Source organism: Tetrao urogallus (assembly GCF_951394365.1).
Source record: "Tetrao urogallus genome assembly, chromosome: 7".
Classification (NCBI taxonomy): domain Eukaryota; kingdom Metazoa; phylum Chordata; class Aves; order Galliformes; family Phasianidae; genus Tetrao; species Tetrao urogallus.
In genome coordinates, this window is record NC_136820.1 from 41,167,608 (window position 1) to 41,195,464 (window position 27,857).

Sequence of the window (27,857 nt, forward strand, 5' to 3'; positions counted from 1 at the left end):
TCACTTTTCTTGTAACAAAGCAGGGATATTGATGTTCCAGCCAATAGCCTGACGATCAAATCCACAGGTGAAGAGGTTACATATTGGGTGATCTTCACTCCAGGCGGAGCAGCACACCATTCTTCTGTGGCCCTACAACAGATCAGGAGATGTCAGTATTACTTACAACGTTTTTGAAAGCTTCTGTGTCAACAAATTGGCAAGAGTCAAAATGGAAACTTGCTAATGCTCTACATTTTCATAAATAGAATTTGCGAATCCTAAAGGTCATAGTTATTTTCATCTGCAAGGTAAAATCTTTCTGATAATGAGACTGCTTAATGCTGGCACTGGGTCCAAAAATACCGGAGCAAACAAACAGGAGTTCCAAAACTTGAGTTTTTCACAGTATGCCTGCTATCTAATTGGCATTTTATTTACAAAAGCAAACTGAATTTTGATTTTACCACTTTTGCTTATAAAAGCAACTTTAAAACTAGAAACAATTTGCTGGCAACAACTGTCTTATGAACCTGCAAGATGAAGTGTTGATTTTTCTTTCTGTCAATCGTGTTTGTAACTCAGAAAGGCTAACAGTACAGTGGGAGGAATGTCCTACTGAGCAAAAATAATGCCCTATGCATTGTTCAATAGCAACAAGAATACCCCAAGGAGGATTCTGACAAGTGCTCAAGTAAAACAAATAAATAAAAAAATCCTCCATTTCTGTTGTGTCAGCTTTAATGAATACTAAGGAAAAATAAAGAAAAAAAAAAACTAAAAATCACAGTAACGAAGGTAAACAAGAGGTAAACAGTTAACAGCTCTTCAAACCCTTTTGTACATTCTGTCAGCTGTATCTACATGCATCCATGATGTCCATAAAGCTTGAGCAATATAGGACAGTCAGATTCACACCAAGACATGAAAACACATTTAAAACGCTCAAACATTTTTTTTTTCTATTTCACAGAGAAGGCAGACATTACTACCATTTTCACAAGGGGAAAAACGCCATGAGACTCAGTTCAAACACCATTTCAAATGCCAATGAAAAAAATCTAAAATACGTCACTTATTTGCATGCTGGTCATTTTCAGTTACAGTCTACACGTACAGTTGAGTGTCTTTCAGCATTTCTTCAGCTTCTGCACTAAAGACATCAAACCCTATTTTTATCCTTGTATAAAGAGAAGAAGAGACATACTTTAAGGGTACAGGAACTCCATTACCTGTCTATTACTGCGAGGGAGGCGTGCTAATCGCACTCCTGACATGTCAAATAACCTAACCTGTCGGTTGTCGTGGGGAAGGGCAATGATTCTTTGGCCAACACATACATTAATCCTGTGCAGAGAGAAAAAAAAGGCGGGTTATGCATACAACAGTGAGCCTGGCAAACAGAACTCGACAATGCAAGTTTAAGATCTCAAGAAGTGATACAGCTCAATTCCTCCTGGATAGAATCCATGCCAAAAGTAAAGTGTATTAAATTGTTAAGATAGTTCATTGTGCCAGATATTCTAACAGGCTTAACTTCTGCATCCAATATAAACGTCTCAGAAAAGCAATGCAGTGTATTTATTGAAAATGAATGCTGACTAAAATCTCTAGTTTATTAAACCACTTCAGACCTTTTTCAAAATCTCATAAATCTCACTATACAATTCTAACTACAGTGACTAAAACTAAATTTCTCTTAATTAAGAAAATAATAATTTGAAGGTCTGCTTACCTATTTACTGCAGAATCCGTACGAATGGTAGCAATAGGAGACCTCATGTTTTTCAAATCCCAAACTTTTACAGTACGGTCATCACTACCAGAAACAACATTGTCTCCCACAGTAAAAACTGCAGATGTCACAGTGCTAAACAATTAAGAGTAAAAAAGAAAACTGTCAAGCCCTGAGGTTTGTTATTAAACTAGCAAGCGATTTAAAGTTTCTGTTCCTATGCTTCCATTAGAATGTACAGCTTGTTTTTCCCCTTCTCCTTCTGTGGAGAGTCAGTCTGGAGGCATTTCTCATATTCCATTTATAATAATGGAACAGGAAATGCATAGCTCATTAAACCTTAATTCACTTTTGAAGTTCTGTATTAATGTGAACATCAGACACCTACAACTGAATCACTAGTACCCAATAAAAGACTTCCCCATGTGAGATTGTAACCAACGCTATTTTTAAAGCAATCTAAACATGGTACTACACACAAGCACAGAGCTTCCAGAGTAACTCTGCTAGCAGCAGCTATCTCAATCTAATAATTTCAAATTCTGATTTTAATCCCTGTTTTACGAGTAGCTTAATTCTAAGTCAGGTAAGACGCATGGCAAGTAGTAACATCATGAAGCATGAGCAGCCAGTCCTTTAAACGTCACTCACTATGGATACAAATGGGCAGTCAGCCAGAGAATGACTATCAAGAACCTTTCTACCAAATAGAAACACAAACTACTCCTTCCAGGAACCATATTTTATGTACTTTTATGTATATGTAATTGTTAAATATTAATTCTATTCACATACACAAAGGATTTTATTACATTTGGATTTTATACTTTCCAAGAACAGCATACTGCTGAGCCGAACTGAAAAATTCTCATGACTTCTTTTCTACATCTTTTACCTATTATTTCATAGTAAGCAATTAACACTTTTGTACTGTTTTCAGTTAAATACTATGCAGATTCTCAAATGAAAACCAATTATTTTCTGTGCTCAGAGCGCACTAGCAAAGCATTTTTTCTGCGCCTAAAATCATTAGGGAGGCTTCTCAACTCTGTTTCTACAGAACTGATTTAATGACCTATCTTGTAACTGGGGTCACGCATATCAATTTCGTAGAATTTAGTAATTTTAATTTAAGTTGTCAGTCGTTACTGTCACTTTGGTTGTTCTGCAGAAATCTGAATTCATGTCCTATCCAAACTGCTGATTGAAATTAGCATTAGCCAGGTCACAATGGACCAGTTTATGTGAGCCTCTTAATTTAAATTGACACCAAATTAAGTTTTAATTAGGATGAAGGTCCACTTTACTCATGACACCAAGCTTCCTAATGCATTATTAGAGTGCAGCTAAGCTATCAGAGAGATGCTTATAACAAGAATCAAGAGGTCTTCACCTAATCTTCTGGAATTCATGAACCAAAAGACAAAAAGCCAAAAGATACATGAAGGCCACAGCAGATGAATCTTTCAAGAGGCACTTTTGCATTTGGGAAGATAATTCATTCACACAATCAAATTAATGCAGACTAGAGTTTGAGTGTTCTTTGCACACAACTTGATTTCCGCTTGCCTAACCTACACAAATCTTACTAATTTTCTTCATTTATTTTCTCACCAGTTCTTCACATAAGCTGCAAAAAAAAAAAAAAAAAATGCTTCACACCTCCATATTGCTGCAGCACATTGAAATAAGGTTTAGAACTTTCACACTATTAAATCTGTACACTTCACACACACTGTGAGCCCTCCTTATACATGACAGTATGAAGAATTCGAGTCATGGAAAGGCTCCACGTGAGTGAATACACACACAGTATTTTAGTATTCTGCTACCAACACACAGATATGATCTGTTTTCCCATCATACATTTTATTCCAATTATAGCTGGAATATGTTCTGAAACTGCCTTAAAATAACCCTCCAATTTTGGATGCTTTTTTCCACAACTTTAAACAGTTTTCCAGCTTCTTTGATCTCATATTGGTTCTCCTTTATCGCTTATCACTGTCAAACATAGTTAAGTCTTTTTGACCACATAAAGTTCTCTTTCTTAGATTTATCATCTTTCAAATGAAAACAGTCAAAGCCATTGCCATGCAAACAGAATGTCAGTCCTAGATTAGCTCAATCCTTCCTGCTCCTGTCAAAAGAAAATGATTTTCAAAATAAAACAAAATCTTCGTCTGCACTACTTTCAGTTTAACTATTCATACAGATGCTACTGGGCGCATCAGGAGAAAGTCTGTAAAACAGAAGAGCTGTGAAGCTTCCCCTGTAGCACTCTGATGACTGGGTAAAGGATAGACAGGCAAAAGAAAGGCCTGGAGCTGTTGGAGCAGATCTAGAGGAGGGCCACAAAGACGATCAGAGGGCTGGAGCACCTCAACTCCTCTGTGAGGACAGGCTGAGAGAGCTAAGGCGCTTCAGCCTGGAGAAGAGCAGGCCTGGGGGACTCATAGCAGCCTTCCAGTACCTGAAGGGGGTCTACAGGAAAGCTGGGGAGGGACTTTTGGTAACGGCATGTAGTGACAGGACATGAGGAAATGGTTTTAAACTGGAAGAGTTTAATATCTAGTCTGATTTAGACTAGATATTAGGAAGAAATTCTTTACTGTGAGGGTGGTGAGACACTGGAACAGGTTGCCCAGAGAGGCTGTGGATGTCCACTCCATGGAAGCATTCATGGCCAGGCTGGATTGGGCTTTGAGCAACCTGGTCTGGTGGGAGGTGTCCCTGTCTATAGCAGGGGGTTGGAACTAGGTGATCTTAATGGTCCCTTCCAAACCAAACCACAATATGATTCTATGAAAAGGAAGACTGCCTTGCATTTTTCCACGACACCCTGACAAGTGTGTTTAGTAGTCTTCATCCACTGACTACCATCCCAAAATTCATCACTGAAAGGCACTGCTGACTGGGATATGCACTGTTTGCAAGCACAAGTGACTACAGAAATAGCCTTTCTTGTTAAAAGCTCAGAAATCAGAGACTAGATGTAAAAGCCCTACTTACTGCAAAATAGCAACAAGAAAGCCTACTTCCTGAGTAGCAAGCAAAGGAAAGTCTGTGATGGGAAGAAATAAGTTGACAGAGCAGCCAATACACCAAAAACCTTTCGGTATTGCCTCCCTGACTCCACTCACATCAAAACATTAAAAGACATCGATCTGCATTTTCACTTGGCCATTTTTACTTTCCATCATTAGTAATCTTCAGTTTGTTCTAACTAAACTTAAACCTGTGGTTAACATATCCTTGGCTACTTTAATAAAAAGTGTCAACAAAAGATCATCAACCCTTGTTAAGGGAATGCTAGAAGACATTAGGTTTTTAATAAATCAAACAGATGACAGGTATCGTAGGACAGTGGGGAAAAAAAAACCTGGCAAAAAAGAAGCAGTCTTATGACACTTCAAACCATGGGTCCCAGGAGGAGTTTGGTGTGCTACAACTATTCTCCAGAAAAGCTTCAGCCTCTGCCAAACCCCAGCAAAACTCATTTATCTTGTCGTAGGGAGCAGCCGAGCGTGTACTTCCAGCTGACAGCACGGCACTTCCTCACCACACACCACTGCCCGGCCTCGAACATTCTGCTCCCTCCGTGGGTCTCAATCAACAGAAATACTGTAGTGCTAGCACTCCTCATTAGGCCGAACAGCTGTCTCCCCAGTCATACTGAGACACAAAACTGTTTTGCATAACAATCTGCTGAAATTTCACACACAGGGAGAAAAAAAAGTGATGTTGAAAATGTTGGACCATGAAATGCTGATGCAGAACACTTACTGGCAATGCATCAAAAAAAAAAAAAAAAAAAAAAAAAAAAGTGAACACTTCTGTTTCCATTTTGATTTGCAACCCATACTGGGATTTGCAGTTGAATGCTTGGAGAAAACATGCTTTCCTGGCAGCAGAACTAGCGGGCACATGGACTAAGTTCATGAGTGCTAACAGGCACGAGGGACTAAATTCTGGAGGAAATGAACTAAGAGAGCTTTCAGATAAATATGTACACTAAATCATAGTTAAAAAACAACATTTAAGTGTTCAAATATGGGTCTTACATTGTAAGTGGTAACATTCAGGAACTAAACCTGAAGAAAGATGTATATTCTATTAGGGGAATAAAGCACATCCTTACACAAAGCAGCCCACAGCCTGACGGGAAGCCAGGAACTGGGTTTAAAACCCACAGTTATGGACAATAGATGCCAGCCAAAAGGACTGCTGCCCTGGACACGTAAATACTCTGTGAGGAACACACCAATACCTCCACATCTGAGTGCACAGTTAGGTTTTAGGAGCGCTAACGGACCTCAATGCCCAGAAGACATAAGCATACAATTCCCTAAGTCTATTTCTGAGTTTATCTCCCAATATGAGCAGAGCTTTTTCCTCCAACTTGAGAAAGGCTAAGAACAAGCTATGAAAAAGTAACATAGAAAAGGTGGGAGTTGAGAGACTGTTGTTAGCACTGAAATGTCATTTTCTAGCAACTAAATCAACAACGCCTATTCCAGAGACATGTGCTTCATGATACCCAAGAGAAAACAACAAATATCTCCTTTTCTTTCTAGCTTTCTTAAAATAATAAAATGATGCAGTACTGAAAACCAATCAGTAGCTTTTATGAGAATTACTCAATGGCAAGTTAGCAAATTAGTTATGGTGTCTTTAAAATCAATTTCATTACCTTTAGGATGGAATAAAAAAGGTTCATTTATCCCTGCAGTATTGCTGCATACATTATGTAAGCTTTAGAACAACAAAACACTATAAAGTGTTAGACTCCACTGAATAGGATACAAAGAAAAGGTCTTTGGCCACACTCTTATGTGGGTCAATTAAAAAAATACACACACACACACACACAGAGCACTTTTTAGAGCATGCATTCATAAACAGAGTTTAGATTGGCTCTGGGCAGCCTTGTCTAGTGACCCTGGTGACCCTGCACATGGCAGGGGATTGAAAGTAGATGATCATCGTGCTCATTTTCAACCCAAGCCATTCTATGATTCTCCAGGATTTACTGCCCACATCTTTTTTTGAAGTGACTGCAATGTCTAACATGAAGGGCATTCAAAATTTGTATGTTACATATCCAATCCCCTAACATAAAACGTGTAATGGATTTTCTTATTTTAGCTTTTAACTTCAATTCCTTACTCTTCTAGCTTAAAGAGGGCATGCCACTGGTTATACAGCAGAGAACTGGCTAAGGTAAGATCAGTCACTTAAAACTTTTAAGTAGCATTTCCTGTAGGAAAACCTCCCTGCAACTGATTTTCACCACAATCCTATGCACTTTTCTTTTATAGGGCGCAGCAATTAAAAGTCATTAGCTTTTCATTATTTTCTTAAAATAAAGATGAAAAAGTATTTCAAAAACAGAAGCAGTCTAATTTTCCTCATTAAAAAAGTTACAGAACCTAATATCAACTCCATAACCTCATATTTTAATGCCTTCCCCTCATAGTTTGACTATATATTATAAGTTGACTACTACTAATCATTGTGTAGTAATTCAAGTCATGTTGCCTTTATATGAACATGGCAGTGACAGCCTAATTAAACAATTTTTAGGAAACAGAACAAGGCAGTACCACTAAAGTAACAGAAGAATTATGTAGTTAGTCAGAAAGGTTTGGGAGAAAGCTGAGAAAAATTCTGCACTTCCTACAGAAGCTGAACCGAAACCAACTCATGGGGAATGATTAGGAGCAGTAGAAAAAATGGGAGGTAAAGTATCACTGATGGCAGGAAAAGCTAAGTTAGGAACAGGAATATCTCCAGAGGAACCAATCTTTAAACTGGTTGAGCTCCACTGAGAGCAGCAAATTGGTGACATTTTGTTTGTCATAGGAAGCCTGTAAATACTTCCTTCTCACTGCACAGATTTTAGTCGAAGATGCAGAACTTGTATGTAAAACAGCATGCAGTTACACATTCATTTCACTAAGACACATCAGAGAGAATGAGAATTAAATCTTGAGGAACAAAGAATCAAGGAAAGCCTGCTGACCTTAGCAAACCTGAGTGCCCATGAAAATAAAAAGAACTATTAGTATCTAAAGAAATCCATTTTGAAATGAATTCCAAATTCACTAAATATCAGAATTCAGCCCAGCATTCTAATGAAATCACTACTCAAATATTTTTACATCTTTTTAATTCAGATTTTCCAGCAATCGTAGGATTTACAAGATAAAAAGTTGAAGAGGCAAGACATATTTGCTCTTCACTAGCTTCACAGTTCTCACAATAAACAGGAAGGAAGTAAAAGGCTGTTTATGAGGGTTGATAGAGATAGGACAAGGGGCAGTGGTCTTAAGCTGACACTAGGGAGGTTTAGGTTAGATATTAGGAGGAAGTTTTTCATTCAGAGAGTGGTGAGGCACTGGAACAGGCTGCCCAAGGAGGCTGTGGATGCCCCATCCCTGGAGGCATTCAAGGCCAGGCTGGATGTGGCTCTGGGCAGCCTGGTCTGCTGGTTGGCGACCTGCACATAGCAGGGGGTTGGAACTGGATGAGCATTGTGGTCCTTTTCAACCCAGGCCATTCTGTGGTTCTATGATCTAGCTGATGTACTGGAGCTTTCCATTCCTCTCCTAGAACCACACAATCTTAATGAAGGAAGGAGGAATGCAGTAGTCAGGAAGTACTACAAGCCACCACCCACTGCAGCGCAGCACTGGGGCTAGAACTAAATGATTTCTGAGGGCCTTTCCAACCCAAGCCATTCTAGCATAATTTCTGGAAGGCTCTAACCTAGGAAGTCCATTCAATTAACATGGAACAAGTGAGTGGATGGATGATGACATAAACATAAGCTTTTCCAAGGGTTCTGATAGACATCTCATAGATAGATAGGGATTAACAGTACTAGGAATAAAAGTTTGTTGTGGTGCACACACAAAATGCAGAGAAAAAGCATATTTAATTAAAAATTAGTATTATTTCCACACTAATTCATATTTTTAAACTTGTAGGAAATAACAAGGGAGGCAAACAGGAGGTGCATCAAACCTAAGATTAAATGTGACACAAGTTAGGAACTGAAACAGTCATATACAAGGAAAAGGTCAACAAAGTTTACAGATCTTCAAAAGACAACCTGAATGCCCTTTAGGGACTCAGCTGAATGCAGACTTAAAGTACAGAAGTATTATTCAGGTACTGACTTGGCCTCTGGATTAGTAAATGCCAAAACATGTTGGAAAACATGCTTTGTTTATAAAAAACAAATAAATGAAACCGTTATCATCACCTAAATATCTATTAATACAGAATGCAAAACTCTTTCATATTAAAAAGGCAAGATAAAATCCAGTTACCAGAAATTGAAGCTAGTCCAACTAGGAAAGCACAAAAAGTTTAACAGGGAGATTAAACACTGGAATGAGCAACCTACAGGATTTAAAGGCCTAAGTTAAAATCATTATCACTAGAAGAGCCTCATCTGCAATCGGACAAGTCCACTACAACTAATTCAAAACATCAAAAGGCATCAGTGTAAGAAGGCCAGCACAGGGGTGACAGTCACAACAGGCTCCTTCTGCCTTTGCTGAAGAATGATTTTCTTGGACTGTAGCAGAACTGTGACAGCAGTAAACTACAAGAAACAGCCCACTTTTAACAGTGAACAGTTATATGCTCAAATACCAAAATAACAGGTAATTCTTAGTCCATTTACTTTAAATACAAACAGTCCCTCATCACTGGCATACATACTTATTTTGAGAGCATATCACTGTATAGTACAAGGCAATGCACAGTAACTGTTTATCATTTTTTTAAGCCAATTAGCTTTATAAAATCATACTCAGCATGTAAGTCTCTTAGCCTCTCAACATCAGTATCATTGCATTATATCTCTAATAAATCATGTGCCATTTTGACTAAATCTTAAATCTGATTCATTACAGCTACTAAGGAAGGAATTTGAAATTACACTATCCACCTATGCCTTTAATAAGCAAACAGACACAAAGTATAAAATGGCAGTGAAAAAAAGCAAATCTCATCAGGTTTGAATCCTTGGTTTTCTGTCTAATTTCCAAAACTAAAAATTGCTCTTGGAACCAGGAATCATGTGCCTGACACAAAGTTTAAGAGACAAAAGTGGTAGGGTGGCCAGCTATCACCCGACTTCAGAGGCTGGAGCTCTGAGCCTCTTTTTGAGGGAAGTTTTTTAGAAGCTGTGAGCTGGAGCTATGGACACCCAGTCTGGCAGTCATGGCAGAGCTGTGGTGCCATCTGCTGACAGGTCTGCTGCCTCTGCTCACAGGCTCCACAGACACTGAAATATTTAGTAAAAACTGTTTTTCCTCTTCAGATTCACATTTTAGTTCCAGTGCATTGAGAAGTACTCACGCCCAACGCAAGCATTTTACAGCATCCAAGAGAGAAGCCAGCTGCAGTATCAAGTGCAGCACAAAGGAATGAAACTTCTGAACCACCGTGCATTGCTAGGATTTGATGATGGTTTGGATCTCAGATCAGTACAAAAAGGCAGGAACAATCTTAACTGTATGTGTGAAAAAAATCTGATTTTCGGAGAAAACTCCTAACTGTTCTCTTTGAAACGTTATATAGCACTACTTCGTTTTCAAGCCAGCAGCCATAGCTTATGGTGTGATATTATTTATACATTATATCTAGATAAAATTTATAATTAAAGGTGATTTAAGGTATGAGGATAGTTAGTTGATTTTTGTGTGTGTGTGTGTGTGTGTGTGTGTGTGTTAGTTATGCTCGTAGATTAGGGGTAATACAGTTGATCAGACATTTTCTCTGCTTGTCACAATACATGAAATAAATCACCACACTACAGAACAGTTAAGGTCAGATGGGACCTCCGAGAGGTCACAGGGCAGCTTGGGTTGGAAGGAACCTTAAAGATCATCAAGTTCCAAACCCTGCTGTGGGCAGAGTCACCACCCACCAGCTCAGGCTGCCCAGGGCTGCATCCAGCCTGGCCTTAAACACCTCCAGGGATGGGGTAGCCTATTCCACTGCCTCACCACCCTCTGAATAAAGAATTTCCTCCTTGCACCTATCTAAATCTCCCCTCTTTCAGTTTAAAGCCATTCTCCCTTGTCCTATCATCTATCAGATGATGTAAATAGTCAGTCCCCCACCTGCTTGTAAGTTCTCTTCAAGTACTGAAAGGCCACAGTGAGGTCTCTTGTCCAAACTGAACAAGCCCAGTTCCTTCAACCTTGCTTCACAAGAGAGGAGCCCCTCTAGTCACCACTACGGCCCTCCTCTGGACCCACTCCAACAGCTCTGTATCGCTCTGCATCTTTTTTACATCGGGAGCCCAGTATTCCAGATGCGGCCTCACAGGTGCAGAGCAGAGGGGAGCAACTACTTCTCTTGCCCTGCTGGCCACTCCTCTTGTGGTGCAGCTGAGGATACATTTGACTTTCTGGGCTGCAAGCATATGCTGCTGCCTCACGTACAGCTTTTTGTCCACAGCTCATCTGGTCTGTGAAAGCAGGTCTTACAACGTAGGAAAGTTAACTTAGTACCTCAAAAAGAGAATATGAACAGTTTTGTTCATATTAGCAACCAAATACATTTATAACTTGTAAAAAATAAAAATATTAAAAACTGTCACTTACTCTGTGTGGCCCTGAAAGACATTCACAGAATGGATAGAAGGATCTCTGAAATCCCACAGGCGGAAGGTTGTATCACGTGAGGACGTCACCACAAGACGCTGGGTGGGATGGGTACAACAGTGTGTTAGCTCTTGGTCATGCCCTACAATCACAGATGAGAACATATAAGGTAGTGAAAACAAGACTTTTCATTTCCACACGTGCTTGGAATGGAACGCTGATAGCCTCTTTTAAACAATCAGTAAAAGTGTACTAATTATTTTAAACTCTGATGCTACTTGTTGATGTGAAGTTTAGAACTATACTTAAAACCAAAAAAGTGCTACTCATTTCACATGACGATTAAGAAACTGCTGCTACTTAATATGCCATAAAGACAACAGAAATACTTTGCAAGAATGAAAATTTGGCTATATTCAGTTTAAAACAACTGTTCTGTTGGCTCTATCACATGCTTGAAAGAACACAAAGTCATGCTCTGTGAATTTACAAGGTTGGAATTTTAGAAACCACTGCAACACCAAGCAGCAATGTAAGTTGCTCACCATATTCACACCATACTTCAGAGATACAACTTTCACAATAAGGGATCCCCATAAAAATAAACCACCAATTATACCTTTTTTGAGTGAAGAAATACCTGTAAGAGAATGGACTAATTCAGAAGTCTCTACATCATACAGGTTTGCTGTCCTATCCCATGAAGCTGTCACTGCTTGCTTCCCCCCAACAAGCCAATCAGCTGCTATGACCACTCCTTGATGACTTTTGAGTGAAGTTAATGGAGCTCTAACAGTGGGACAATCACTAGAACCATCTCCATCTCCATCTGGTTCATCTTTATCTGAGAACTCAAATTCATCTTCTCCAGACACTTGCTATAAAATTCAAGAGGAAAAAAGAATGAAAACAAATGGAAAAGAATGCCTCTAAGTTACATTTTACAGTGTAAATGCTTCCAACTCCATGTAACATGAATGTGGGTAGTGAATTCTGCAGAACCTCGTCTATTTAAGTGCCTACTTCAAAATCATAGTTGAAGGGAAAAGACAGTTGAATTAAATGAATTTTTAATAACTTCTTCATTTTAAAATCTCTATTGAACTGTTTAAATACCTGTCCAACATATAGTCTGGCAAGCCTCTTCTGTAATTCCTCTCCCTATATTACCCATGAGTTTCATTCCCATGCATATTATCAAGAGACTTTTCCCTTTAAATTTTTAAAGGCACCGGTCTTAATCTTTGGGAAGACAACCATTTAGAGTCATGTTTTTATCTCTTAGAATCAATATCTTGACATTGCCTTTTGGTCTTTAAATAACGTATCCTGTATGTAAACTGGATACGAAAGAAAAGCATTGATCTTTGAACCCCACATTACTCACGCAAGACAAATGCACTCCTCTTTCACTATTTTTGGATGGGAAAAGGTAACATTTGCACTGCTCTTTCAAAATAAAAATTCCAAATCAACTCATCTGAATCAAGCATTTGCCATGCAGAAATCTACCCACGCATTTCATATCACATGGCCACCTCTTGCCCCTACTTCATTTACTGAGAAGCTCATGCTACAAACTACATGTCTTCACAATTTAGTAAGGCTGATTTGAAGCTGCATATAGCATTTGCCAGCCAGAAAATGTTGTCCACAGGCTTTTTTTTTTTTTTTTCTTCCTGTCAGCAATATCCAGACAGTGTGATTAATGCTGGCAAAGGTCAATTAGAAATCATATTAAATATATGGTTCAGAAAATGCCAAAGATACACACTTTATCATCAACTTTGAATTCATAGCAACTATAGTTTATTCAAATACCTCAGTGAGGTATGTGACAAAAACTTAAGAAGTTCAGAAATAATTTTATTATTATTTATGATTTTAATTAATTGTTGCGAAAAACTGCACTTGCCACTTCATTTACTTATACCTTATGTGCTTATTACCTTAATTGACTTTTTTTCAAGGTACTTGGGCATTGTAGTTTCTTCAGAAACATGAAAGGAATTACTTTTTTTTTTTAAAGATACAGAAATAGACATATTCAAATAAAACCTTAAACCCCCACCTTCTGCAATCCTGAAATCACGTAATTTTTAATTATGTATAAATGTAATGTTCAGTACTACCATAACACCCACATCCAATGAAACTGCTGTGCAATTAGTTTAGTTGAAGCAAGTTGATTGCTTACATTGCAGTCTGCAGTTGGCTGAGGTGTAGGCAACTGTACTATGTATCTCCAGATGTGAGCTGTCTGGTCTCCAGATGCTGCACAGGGAAAAGAAAGTAAAAAAAGAAATGGAGAGGGAGAGAGAAAGGGAGCACTGATTAAATGAGAGTATTTCCATGAACAATCAAAACAAGCTTTCATGTTACATATTTGGCAACACTGTTTGCATGGCATCTTTTTAACAGACACTGTTACAACCTTTTTGGTAAGCAAGTCTCAATATTAATGAAATGGTTACTTCCCTGACTTCAACACAGATGAGAACAAAACTCATGTAAAAATTTAATTAGCTACCAAATTGATCATTGCTGCAGTGAAAATATCCACTTAAATCCTACAAATCAGAACACTAATTTCACTGCTTTTCTAATAAATTGGATTTGAAGAAAGTATTTTATACATCAAGTACCATCTTTCATATGCTATTTCCCAAATATGCTGAAGTTCCTCTTCATTCAATGATTTCATCTACTAAATGTTTCTAGCCCATTTTTTATGAGAAAGCCAAAACAGCAGGAATGAAACTATTCAGCCTTTACATTAAGCAACTCAGCTGAACTGGTACCAGTTCACAGCTCAGTAGTTGATTTCAGGATCTACTGTACTTAACTTACTAACTATACTAACTATACTAACTTAACTAACTAACTTAACTTACTAACTAATACTAACTATACTTAAGGGATGCCATTCAGAGGGACCTCGACAGGCTGGAAAGCTGGGCTCGGGTGAACCTAATGAGGTTCAACACGGCAAAGTGCAAGGTTTTGCATTTGGGCCGGAAGAACCCCAGGCACCCGTACAAGCTGGGAGGAGTGGTCCTTGAGAGCAGCTCGGCAGAGAAGGACCTGGGGGTCCTGATGGACGAGAGACTCAACATGAGCCAGCAGTGCGCTCTGGCAGCTCGAAAGGCAAATGGGATCCTGGGCTCCATCAGGAGAGGGGTGGTCAGCAGGGACAGGGAAGTGATTGTCCCTCTCTACTCGGCTCTTGTGAGGCCCCATCTGGAGTACTGTGTCCAGGTGTGGAGCCCTCAGTACAAGAAAGACATGGAGATTTTGGAAAGGGTCCAGAGGAGGGCGACTAAGATGATCAGGGGGCTAGAGCACCTCCCCTATGAGGACAGGCTGAGGGAGTTGGGCTTGTTCAGCCTGGAGAAGAGAAGGCTGCGGGGCGACCTCATTGCAGCCTATCAATACCTGAAGGGAACCTACACCCAGGAGGGGAGTAAACTCTTCATAAGGGCTGACAATAGCAGGACTAGGGGAAATGGATCCAAGTTGAAGGAGGGAAGATTTAGGTTGGATGTTAGGGGGAAGTTCTTTACGAGGAGAGTGGTTAGGCCCTGGAACGGGCTGCCCAGGGAGGTTGTGGATGCCCCGTCCCTGGACGTGTTCAAGGCCAGGTTGGACGGGGTCCTGGGCAACCTGATCTAAATGTGTATGTTTGGTGGCCCTGCTAGGCAGGGGGGTTGGAACTACATGATCCTTGAGGTCCCTTCCAACCCGGGTGATTCTGTGATTTTCTTTTCTATGGACAAAACAAACATGTTTCTAATACTCAGGGGCAGCACTGAGAGTCCTACACTGAGGTGAAAAGCAGTTTGTTATGCATGTGCACAGGCTTGGCACATAAACCATAAAAACTGCGTTTAAAAAATTTCTTGTAAAAGACCAAGAAGGGTAGAAGACAGCTCATTAACTCTGAATGATTTCTGGGACAGCAAGTCAGCTTACATAATATTGTTTATGGTACTCCAACACTGACTACAGGTAGCATATGTAAACAGGAAAATCTAAGCAGTCACACCTCTTTAATCCTAAGCGTACTGCAGCAATTGCTGGGCTGCACAGTCCACAGCATTAAACACATGAGATCACCTGCAAACTCAAATTTATACTGATGTTGACTCTCTGTCCTGAAAACATCCTTACACTACCATTTGTGTTTTCATTTTTTCTTGTGCATATTCAGTAACTTTTACTTTACTTCCAGAAACATTAAGTAATTCAAAAGTATTAAGATGTACGATTCCAAGTGACCGAGCACAAATGTCAGTATGGCATGATAAACATAGATAGAATGATGTAGGTCTGATCTCTTATTCCTTAAAAAATAACGATAACTTAATCAACAGTGGTACTGACAAAGTAGAAGAGAGAGGCCCCTACAACACCAGAAAGACAGTAGGAAATGACACACTTATTTTTCCAAAATGATTAAATAGACGCTAAATGAAAAACCCATACCTGTAAGAGCCACTTGCTCAGTTGGATGAAACTTTATCGAGTTTACTGCAAAAAACAAAACAGAGCTTTAAGCTAGTGTACTAAAAGAATTACTTCACAATTTTTTATCATTACAAGCATTGAGACATCAAGAAGACTTCAGTTTTAATTGACTTTTTGTAGGATTGCAACCCCTTAGTTAAGAGAAACCATAATATTGGAGCACATCAGCCTATGCAGTATCAACAAAGCAGTCATAGAATGACTTGGGTTGGAAAGGTCCTGTGAGATTTAGTTTCAGAAAGTCATCACAGATACCACAATATACATTTTCTAGCAAATTATTTCCTGAACCTACTACAAGTGTTTCATGTTAAAGAGGACAAACAAACTACTTTCAAGCAATTGTGTGCAAGCTGATTGGAAATAATGCTCTAGATCTCCATAAGGTGAATTTAATTATTCATAACTATTCCTAACCTAATCATTAAACTTCCTCATTGTTGCTAACGACTGCAAGAACAAATGCCTAAAGATCCAATGCAAATAACAAAATAGATTTCAGTCCTGCAACTACATGTAATTGAAGCACGATTGTTTTAAAATACAGCCCTGCAAGAATTCTGTCAGCCTACAAAGCTGCTCTTCATTTTTTATTTCAATGAATAAGTTTTAATTACATTACTAAGCATTTTTATTTGCTAAACCCATAAGCTTTGCTTCAACAGTTGGAGAAAGAACTTAAAAATCATTTGTGTTCATCATTTAAGTAAAATAGATGCCTATGCTCTCAGGAGAATGCTGGAATTTGCTTAGTATCGAGTTGAAAAAGATACTCATTGTTCACACTAAATCACCTCAATAGCGTAATAACTGCTGACATCCAACATTTCAAATCAACTGTCACACATAAGCAAGCGAACAAAGTTTTACTGAATGGAAGCTACATAAACTAGAATGTAACACTGTTCTTTTTTTCTTTGGTTTGAACAGTTTACACACATCTATTTAAACATAGTTTAGAGCCTTTCGTTGATTTCATCATTATCCAAGTAGCAATTGATAAAAAAAGAAGAAAAAAAAAAGAAGAAAAAAAACGCATCAGTGGTTGGAGTTTTTAAACCACATAGGTGGTGTTCCCTAGGGCTCAATTTCAGGACCAGTTCTCTTCAGTGTTTTTAATCAATCACCTTGACACAGCAGTTGAGTGCACACTAAGTAAGTTTATGTATGATAATTAAGAGAAGCCACTGATTCCCTTGAGGGTTGAGAGGTCTTACAGAGATGTCTTATTAGATGGGCAACCATCAATCGTATGAAAAATTTAACAAGAACAAATGCCAGATTCTGCACCTAGACCAATGCAATCCTGGAAGTATATATAAACTAGGGTACAGCTGGCTCAGCTTTGGATCAGAATGAGCCAACAATGTGCCCTGTCAGCCAGAAGAGCCAACTGTATCCCAGAATGAACAGAATAGCTAACTGGTCAGAAGTAATTGTCCTTCTATATTCAGCACTGACGTGGCCTCACCTCAAGTATTGCATGCAGTTTCAGGCTTCACAATACAAGAATATAAAAATAATAGAAATGCCCTTCTTTGGATGGTGAAAGGACTTGAGGATATGACTTATGAGAAGCTGAGGTACTTGTTTGTTCATCCTGGAAGAGAACAAGGGGTGACCTCATTGCTGTCTGTAATTCCCTCACAGGGTATGAGTGTAGTGGGAAGTGCCTACTATCTCTCTGTAGAGAGGCTACAGGATGAAAAGGAATTGCTTAAAGCTGTGTCAGGGAAAGTTCAGATTGGGAACTGGGAAATAAACTTTTTCACCAAGAGCACCGTAAGTCAAACACTGGACCAGGCTCATCGAAGAAGTGGTGACAGACCTAAGTCTGTTGGTATTCAAGAAGCATTTAGACAACACTCTTAAGTGCATGGTTTAACTCTTCTTGTAACTGTGTCCACAAATTTCTGAATATGTATTTGTTTATTCATTCAGAATTTACAGAACTATCTTAATACTCCTCTCTAAAAAAAAAAAAAAAAAAAAAAAAAAAAAAAATCACATTAGAAGATATTCCCTGTAAGAAGACTGATGGAATTTTACAATTAATTTGCTAATGGTATTGGCAAACCACGAAGTCAAACCACAGTAAACTTTTTTGCAGGTGTACAAAAGGCACTTCCCCCTCCCAAAACCACTGTTTCCAGTTTTCACAACATGCTCCCATCTTACCTGATCCAACATGCCCTACATACTTGACAAGGCACTTCCCTGTTTCTATGCTCCACAGCAAAGCAGTATGATCTATAAAGATTGAAAAGTAGCAGTAAATATTTGTTACAAACATAGTTTTCACTTTTACTTCTGATTCAGCAAGCAAGTTAACTTGTACTGTAAGGCACACCAAAGGAAATAAACTTCAAATCCAGAAAAGGCCTCTTGATCATTATCTTACACATATATTTGAAAAACGTTCCTATCATTACAACTTAACACATCTCTCAAAAGAATTAAATGGAGCTACCCCAGTCAGAATTATTTTGCATAAGTACAGAAAGGCAAATTCTATTTGTGGTATTTTTCCTAACTTGAGTATATACTTATGTATAATGTTCTGAATGAGACTAAGAAACACAAAGAGTTCAGCGATGAAAATCCCAATGAGTCACTAGGAACAAAAGTTCTATGCACAAACTATTTACTTTATGCCTAGAAGTCTCAAATGCCCTGCCAAACACTATGAAAACTTACTTAAAAAGGACTCCAAATGTCACTATTTTACCCACCCACAACCTCAAGTGAATTATTAACACAAGTATTTTTTAACCAAGGAAAATTTTAATCCTGAATTGGAGAACGGCTGTTTCCAAGTTCAATCAGTACAAAGACAAAATGTGCCTCTCAGTGGGCATATAAAAATGGTTACAGTTCAGTTTATGGAGCAAAAAAGGTTTCTGGTCCATAGTATTTGTGTATGGTAAGTGTCTTCAATTTCTATTTCCTCTTCAAAAGACTGACAACTCAAACTGACCAACTCTAACTGATTATTATTTATTTCCTAAAATTGTTGCAAACACACAAGCCTCTAGACTGATTTTTGCATCATCACAGGTACTACTGAATAAGTCAGTAAATGTTTCCTCTCTTCAGTAGAGAGTGAGAAATCTAGTTAGATGCTTAACAACTGACAAAATAAGGTTTTTAGCTGCCTCTAGATCCTTAAGCAACAGCCCAAAGAACTTGAGTACACAAGAATATGCAAGCTATGATCCCAATGTCAGCTGTTCTTATAATGCTAAGTAACACTGCTAGAGAATCTTACAGGGATCTCTGAATAGAGGAGTACAGCACTGTGTGCAAGACACCTCTTCAAGCAAGCAGCTCCAAGAACCTTCCTTTTACACCATCCAACAAGCTAGAGCTGGCCCTAAGGGAAGAGTGACCTGCACCAAGGCTAACTGACATATACTTAAGAACAGCGAGGATGTTTGAATTTTCTACAGGATAAATGCATTTCAAGGAAAGTCCAATTTATTTCTAAGCTACTGAACTCCTTTAAATCAACTCTTTCAGAGTACAGTTCAGTGGTGGTATGAAGAATTCAGGTATGCTCTTGATGAACACTTGCTTTTATTCAGAGTTTAAACCAGAATTGTCCGAATGTGCAAGCAACACAAAAGCTTACCAGCAGATGCAGTTCCCAAAACCACTGGCTGAGTTTTCGCAACACTGACATCCCAAATGCCATCCCTGTGGCCAATATATTCCTTTACCAGTTGACAGATTGCTCTTGATGTTGTAGTTTTAAAACTGGATACAATCTGAAAGAGCAGAAAGATCACGTTTTTCCCACACAGACACAAGATTAAGTAATTACTTCACAAACAAATAGATACTAAGTTGCTCATACTCATTTTCTTACCGTTCACTATTGCTAAGAATTTGTCATTTGATGATAGAAAAGCGAGTTGCAATGCAAACATACTTGATTTCTTACAGTGTGCCCCTGTTTACATAAGGCTAAACTACTCTGTACTGTAGTAATATAACCTCACTGGAGTAATCAGTTGTACAAATGCAGTGTGAACTTCCCATCAGGTATAGGTTAGGATTATTAAAGAAAAAAAAAAGTTTATTCCCAAACAACTTCATCAGACAACTTAGAGACAGTCTGTGAAGTCGAGTGTATTGTCTTTGATAATACGCACTATTCCAGTAAGGTACAGAAACATTCCATTTCACAAACTCAACACCATTTTTTTTTCAGAACTGCAAAAAGCTAACCACATCAAACACTAACCTAAGAGCACGTGCCAGGTTCTGTGTAATAACACATTTTCAAGGTTCAAACATTTGGATAAATCTGACAATTACATTCCCTCAATGTTAAGGGAAAATCAAGAAGATTCAAATTAGTGCGTGCATAAATTGTACTAAATTAAAGGAAGAAAAAATGTAGCAAAAATGGGAGAACTACAAGATACTGTAATAAAAGAAAACTGAAACCTCCAGACAATAAAGGTATCACATTTGCAGAAATTTTCAGGTAACAGAGGACAGTAGTACTTCTAAAATAAACAAACTTTCTTGCTTTCTTGTAACATTTCCACGGACAACCAAAAACAAGACTGCTAAAAGATTACTCAAAGAAAAAAAAGAAAAGTTAAAGTTATAAATATCTTATTATTACCCCCCAAATATTTATCCCACAAATTCATAAATGTGCTTTGCAAAAGACTTTCTGAAAAGCTTTGTTAAAACAAAAACAAACAAACAAAGCAATTCTTCAGCGCTTTGCTCAGCATGCAATTATGGGAAAGTATCTATCTACATGACCTGTTGATTCAAAACCTTTGAATACTTCAACACAAACCACATCTTCAACTTCATAAAGATTAGGAAACTAATCATATACATTCCAAATGTATATTTGTATATTTTACCAAAAGGTAAAATACAAAAAACATAAAAGGTTAAAATCCTATTTGTTTGTGGTAATAAAAAGTGTCTGAGGAATGTCATTAAAGCAAATTAAGGTTTTTACAAGTTAAAGGACATCTTTAAGTCTTAAAACTAGGATATTCCAGATCCTGAGCATGACAGCTTTCCAGTGGTAAAATGACAATGCCCTGTTGGAATTTCAAATTAACTGTTAGTGCGCATTCCTATTTTATATCAACAGAAGCAACAACCATTAAGGCTGCATTGAAAGGAAAACAGGTTAATGGCAAAAATTAATAGTTCACACTACAGTTTCATAAGTTTTTACTACAACCATATGGATGAGACTTTAACACTGAACGTGGTCCTTGAACTAAACTGAGTAACAGATGAGAAATGGAACAGTAGAATTAAGTAAACATTTAGGGACTAACACAATGCTCCTCTCAGATTTCAAAATAAGTTTCTCAACTCTCAATCCTGCATTCAAACTACATTTGCACACTGCTATTCTAATTTTGAGTCAAATCCTCATGCAAAAGTTCCTGGGGAAAACCCCCTCTCCTACTAATCAACAAGTACAAACGTTTCCAAAACTGCTGCACAGTTCAATCATTACTTACTGGCAAGGCCATAATGCTCCTTTTTAGTATAAGCCATTTTCTACAAACAGGAGGAGTCAGAATTTCAAGGACATACATACTTATAGACAGCTATAGATACTGATTTAATTGATAATTTCTCTACACATGAGATCTCTGGGGTTTTTTGTTTGTTTGTTTTTTAATTCCTACTAGCTGTTCCTCACTTTGTACACCAGTTATTGGCTCAGGTGGTGTCAAGGTCATTTCTTGGTTCTTTACGTATTCATAAACATTTTTCCAAGAAAGCAAATGTTTAAATGCCATGCAACTTTCTACAGACCTGAGGAAAGTTTTTATATTATTTCAGCAGATCTCACAGTTTCGTATGCAGATAACCAGGTAATATCTGACTGTGTTTCAGCTTTGCCCTATTTGTTAAATCCATATAACTTCACATACTGCCTTCTATACAGAGAACTCAATCCTCTGCAAGTAAACTCAGTCAATTCATTTTCATTTCCCTCATCAAAATGCTAATTCTCTTTAAAGAGCTACTGCTCGTGCATATGCACGCAAATGTCCTCCCCCCTTCACCATCCATTTTTTTTTAAATAAGTAGTTACTATAAAAAAAGGTAATGGTGTGATAGAAGTAATGAGAAATTGATGCATCCAAGATAAAGATACTGTTCTTCCCGAAGCAGATCTACATAAAAAACAGCACTACTTAGTTTAAAGAAACTATAATTTACCACTTAAGACAGCCATATTAGTCTCATGAGTACACACTAATGAGTAGAGATTTAATTTGTCTCATACCTTGCTAGTAGATGCCTTGTAAGTTGTCTTTAATTTCTGAGAAAGTTGACTGGTACTATGGCTGGCTGTTGAGACAAATAAATACAAAGGAAGATATTTCAAACAATATTAGCTTATTTTTATAAGTAACTCGTCAACAGATGCCAAGTTTGGACCAGCCAAGTACAAAAAATTACATTCAAAAATATGATTTAAGATTCTTTGTGGTTCTCTGACCTTTTGTTTTCAGTTGTCCTTTGCTCAGTTCAGCTCCATCGATTGTCTGTCCTTCGGCTGCTAAACGCTCATTAAGTGTATCAATCTCTCTACGTACTGACAACAAAAAATTCAAATTAATACAAAAATAGGAGTACCATTAACAAAATCATTAACATTGTAAATAAAAAGTGTTACAAGAAACGTGTCTTCCTGAGGACAGGAAAAGAGATGAACTTCAATTTTATAGAAGCAGTTCTCACAATGACATGAACAAAATCTTCCAGAGATCTACCTTGACCCTGATTCCAAGGAAAGCATTGTTGGCTTCTAATTAGATATTTTTACTATTAAATGTGACTAAATGTTAACAAAGCAGTTTCTGTAAAATATATGGTCCACCTACACTGACTCAAATCCAACAGAAGGCAGAAAACTTACTAATTGTGCAGCTAGTACATTTATGGCAATGTATGTTGCTTCTTGACAAAGACTTTAGTAACCATCAAATAGTATTCTTCCCTCACCTCTTGTTTACAGTTAGAGATTCCACAAGAAAGGACCCCAAAGATACATTTTATTCTTTGAGACTCTTTAAAAATCAGAAGAATAATGTATATATTTTACATTCAAGTGTTTTAGAAACATTAAGTACCATCAGATTATTTTTTGCACAAAACACAAGGTATTCATTTGAAACAAGAACGTGCTTTTCTCTCAATTACTTATAACCCTTGCCAGTGTCATTTGAGCAACAGAGCAATGGTACAGTAAGATCAGGTACTCTTAAGAGATTTCCAAATGCTTAGCTGGTTTAAATAGTCTGATTTCACTTCACAAAGAACATTCCCAGTGGCTCATAGTTATTCCCTAAAATCTGGGCTGATAACTTTAAACATCTTCCTCAGGTCAAATTTCATTGAAAGTCTTTAGCCAGGCAGTTTTCAGCTTGTTCTGAAGAAGAAGGCTAGGTCTGCCTTTCCCACAAATTCTTACAACTTCCTCAAAAAGGTCGTTTGTTCCCAGGCTTTGACACAAGTTCTGATCTGGGAAAACACGATCCATTAGGATCGTGGTTTTTCCTAATTTCTGAAAAATGCACAACAGAAGTCTCAGTCATAAGCATTATAAAAAGCCAGCTTACACTTGCATACCACCTCCAGTTTGCTGGAAATGAGCAAAGCAGGATTTTCTTTCCTGTGTTCCTAGTAACAAACATCTAAACTTACTAAACACAACACGAAACAAAGACAAGCTTGTAGTAACAGATGACTAAAACAAATAAGTCAGGGAGATTAAAATAAACAGCTGAAAGAATTAAGGAATTAATTAAGGAATTAGAAGAGACTAGAACTTAGTTGTAATAAGGGAAAGAGAATACATGAATAGCCAGGAAGGAAAACCTGAGATTCTCTACTGAATGTAACTGCAACACCAATGAAGGAGTTAGACCAAGAGCCAAAATAACTGTGAGCAACTTGGAAGTCATCCTGGGAGCTGAGAGATCACGAATGCCAGGAGTGAAAAACAACACTGTGGTGAAGGAGAAAGATGCAGAAGTAAAAGAAATGGGATTGATGGAAAATTACACTCTGAGGGTTACAGGAGAATTCACTGTTTGCTTTTCTGATGAGCTTTTGAAGCTTCATGAATGTTCTGTGTGGGGGAAAAAAAAAAATCCAAGAACAAACTTTTCTCACTTCCAGCCAACTTAGCAGGAAACTGAAAGTCAGGTGCGCAAACTTCCACTAATGTAAAAAATGGTGTAGTGTTGAAAGCATTTAACCAACACAATCTCAGCTTTTTGATAGAATAAAAAAGCAGCACATTTCCAATAACAAAGCAAGAATGTTACTGTAACTTGAGTGTTTGGTTTAACAGTGAGAATAGCTAAAGTGTGGAAAAAAGTTTGACGTGGAGCCAATGTAGACAGGTTTGACAATGCAGAAGCCAAGCTTCCAAAACCTAACAAGGAAAATTTAGCAGGGACTTTGCTATATAGCTGCTTGTGTTATTCTAGATTGTACATCACTTTGGATCATTTCAATACGTTACATTACATGTCATATTTTTTTTGCAGATAACACTTGGAGTGTTTTACTGAGTGCTCAACTTCAAAACTCATGAGCAGCTGCAGGTGCTGGCTACACGATGCACTAATAAGCACTTTCAATACAAGTTCAAAACAACTTTTAAATGCCTCACAGAAAAACTCAATTGATTACATTACAGCACTCAGTGCAATCTTTTCAAGTACTATATCCTAGATTCAGTGAGTTCTTAAGTTGCTGGAAAAACTATATACTCACATTCCAAATTTTCAATATACAAATTTTCAAACTCCCGCTCTATTTGTCCAAAAAGTTCGAGGAGCGTGTTCCGAACAGAAGATGGTAGTTTAGAATCCTAGGAGGCAAAACACTGGGTTTTACATTTAGTTACATATACATACACTAAGTTAAATATGTAACATATTTAACACATATACATATAATTAAACTTAGCATTAAATTGAAGATGTATATACATGCACCTCCAATTGCGTTTCAACCATAAGCCCACTTTAGAAGTTTCCTACCTCCTGACAAAAAGAAAACTTAAACCTTCTTCTGCAATGTAACATAAAATAAAAAGACTGGGGGACCTTTCTGTACAATATAAGGTAACTCATGTTACTTTACTTTTTTTTTTCATGTACTCTTTTCAAAGGACAAAACTCAAGTGCACAGATTTTTTTATTATTTTTATTTTTTACTATTGAACAATATGCAAGTAAATTCTACTAAAAGTATTCTTTTCTTCAGTTGCTGATACACTGCAACATGCAGCTGGCTTATGCAGTTATTACTTATCTAGTTAGCCAAATGTTTCAAGAAGAGTTTCTGCTTAGTGAGCCTTATCCTAACAGTAAAAAGGCCCAACTACTCCTTTCTCTGAAGGCATTCAAGGCCAGGCTGGATGTGGCTCTGGGCAGCCTGGTCTGCTGGTTGGTGACCCTGCACACAGCAGGGGGGTTGAAACTAGATGATCACTGTGGTCCTTTTCAACCCAGGCCATTCTATGACATTCTAGAACATATTCAATGACCCTTCAAGCATAACTGTCATCTCAGCATTCACCTATCAAATACATCAGGCGTGTGCACTTAGCAACATAAAAAAAAAAAAAAAAAGAAATCGTGAAAAAGAAAAAAGTTTTTAATTTCAAAGTCTTGACACCAGCTATAAAAAAAAAGAAAAAAAATCAGTCTGCTTCTGCCACAATGCAAATCACCACTATTAGAGGCCTTAAATTACAGAAAAACCATTACAGAACATAACATTAATACGGGACATCACCCAAATTACAGTGAACATCATTTCAAAGGAAGTTTAACGATGATTATGGTTTGTTTTGTTCTTCACTGTTCCAGCAAAGCCAAACCAAAAAGAAATTCCTTCTGTTCTCGTAAACTGAAACACGAACAAATGCGCATGGTAGCCATTAGAGGGCAGCAGGCATCTTTGATCAAGTCAGCACTTAAGCAACCACAACTTAACATAATACTGTAGTTCTTATGTTCAGGATGACTATCTCCAAAAAGCCAGATAGGTTATTTATGGACATGGAATTTAAGGACAAGAGCAAGAGATATTACTAATAGATGTGCACAGAGCACACCTGCTTTGAGCATGATTCAGTCTTTTTGATACTTTCAGCTTGCTACTTTCAACTCATAGAAACAGGCATAGTGCTAAAAGGAGCAATTTGTGCTCCTCACAAATTAAGCACTGTTAAGAGAAACACTGAAGATTGAACAAATACTTCAGATTCAACTACCCACGAATTCCAGATTATAAAAGAAATTCAGTTATCCTACTAAAACTTCAGAATATAGGGAAGGTTTTTAACTTCCTTCTCAGAGCCTGGAAGCATTAGCAAATCTAAACCAACATGGTTGGTTAAAGTAACCAACATGGTAAAAAGGAAAAAAAAAAAAAAAAAAAAAAAAAAAAAAAACACATTACCCAGATCTCATGTCATTTATAGCTCCATTGTGATTAATATTCATTAATTTTCACTAATATTAATTGTGGCATTAATATTCTCTACAAGTTAGAATTGGCCAGTGGGCTGTTCAAGGTTAAATCAACAAATTAAGAAAGCTAACCGATAAAGCATTTAAAAATTCTACATATCATAGTGTAACACATTTGTAGAGTTTGATAAGAAATACCAAAATAAGTTAATATTTTTGTTTTCTACACAGATATGGTAGCAAGGGTTGATCTCTCAGCTGTCCTTTGTTCCTGAAGGAAGGCTGCAATTGTTTTCAGTTACAGGACATGAGCAGTCTGCTGTGCAGGAAAGTATTTAGATACAACTTTCGGATGACAAAACTAATATTGTAGTTAACTGAATAACAGATTCAGTAGGAAAGCCTGTCACACCAGTGAAATACAAGCTGTTCATTTCGGAGTACCAGCAGACAGCTCAGAAGAGAAAGTGAGGTTTCGCACAGCAAAACAGTATTTCGAAATAACTCTCTGATACAAATCAAGTCTTACATCATCTTTGCCAGGCCCACATTTACACTGCATATTCAGTTTGATACTAAGTAGTCTCCTGGCTGTTATTTGCTTATGTTAGCCAGCACTGCTTGAAACACTTCCTGTAGGAGTCTTCGTTACAGTTAATTTCCATACTGTAAGGTGAAGCATTAGGCTACTGACTACATTTACTACTGAGGCTGACATGATTATAAACATTATGGAAGTTTATGATTGTTGTTCACTTAAATTTACGTGCACAGAAAAACCGCATCTGCAACTGAAATGAGTTCAAAAACAAAACAAAAAACCTCACTGAAAAATGTAAGTTAGCTCACACCTGTCAAGCAGGCAGAAATACAGCCAAGTAGAGAGGATTTCACTCTGCAGGAAGGAAAGCCAGACTGCATACCCACCAATACCTTCCCTTTCAAAGTTGTAATCACAAATATTTCAGTTTATTCATAGTCCTGAGTAACTACTATTCCAAATTCAAACTTGTGAAATCATGAATCAGTCTTCAACTTTGAGATGTGGGGAGATGCAGGGGGAGGCACAGCATGCTGAACAGGGTGTTTCTTTGTTAAAGGTTTTACCACTCATGTAAGAATATGTAAAAGCTAATAAAAGGTTTCATGAGCCTGGAAACAGCATCGATCGTCCTTCAAAGATGGTCAACATTGAAAGCAAACAAGTCTGTTGTTTCTCTGGCTTTACTACATGTATTTCATTACTGATTTTTGTTTTTTTTCCACATAGAATAAACTGTTCATAAAAAAAAAAAAAAATCCCACCCCCACTAAGGAAGTCACCTAAGCAGAGGTGTATTACTTTACCTGCCCTTCCAACATGTCTCTCTGCAGTCCTGCCCGTTCTTGCTCAGAACTGTTGGTTCTTCGGATTGAAAGACTGTGCGATTTGCGTTTCTGCTTTGCTTGGCGAGCAGATGCACAGCTTCCACTTTCTATTGGCAT

At 37.7% G+C, this 27,857-nt stretch overlaps 1 protein-coding gene across 1 annotated transcript; it reads right to left on the reverse strand.

Moving 5' to 3' along the window:
• Window positions 1-27,857, reverse strand: WDR37 (WD repeat domain 37; the record flags this gene model as incomplete). Its single annotated transcript, XM_079538665.1, has 13 exons — window positions 1-132; window positions 1,212-1,326; window positions 1,715-1,849; window positions 11,344-11,485; window positions 11,984-12,221; window positions 13,541-13,617; window positions 15,829-15,873; window positions 18,049-18,120; window positions 19,502-19,637; window positions 22,160-22,224; window positions 22,376-22,471; window positions 24,664-24,760; window positions 27,720-27,857. 13 exons carry the CDS (start codon window positions 27,855-27,857, stop codon window positions 1-3), a joined length of 1,488 nt encoding a protein of 495 aa, XP_079394791.1.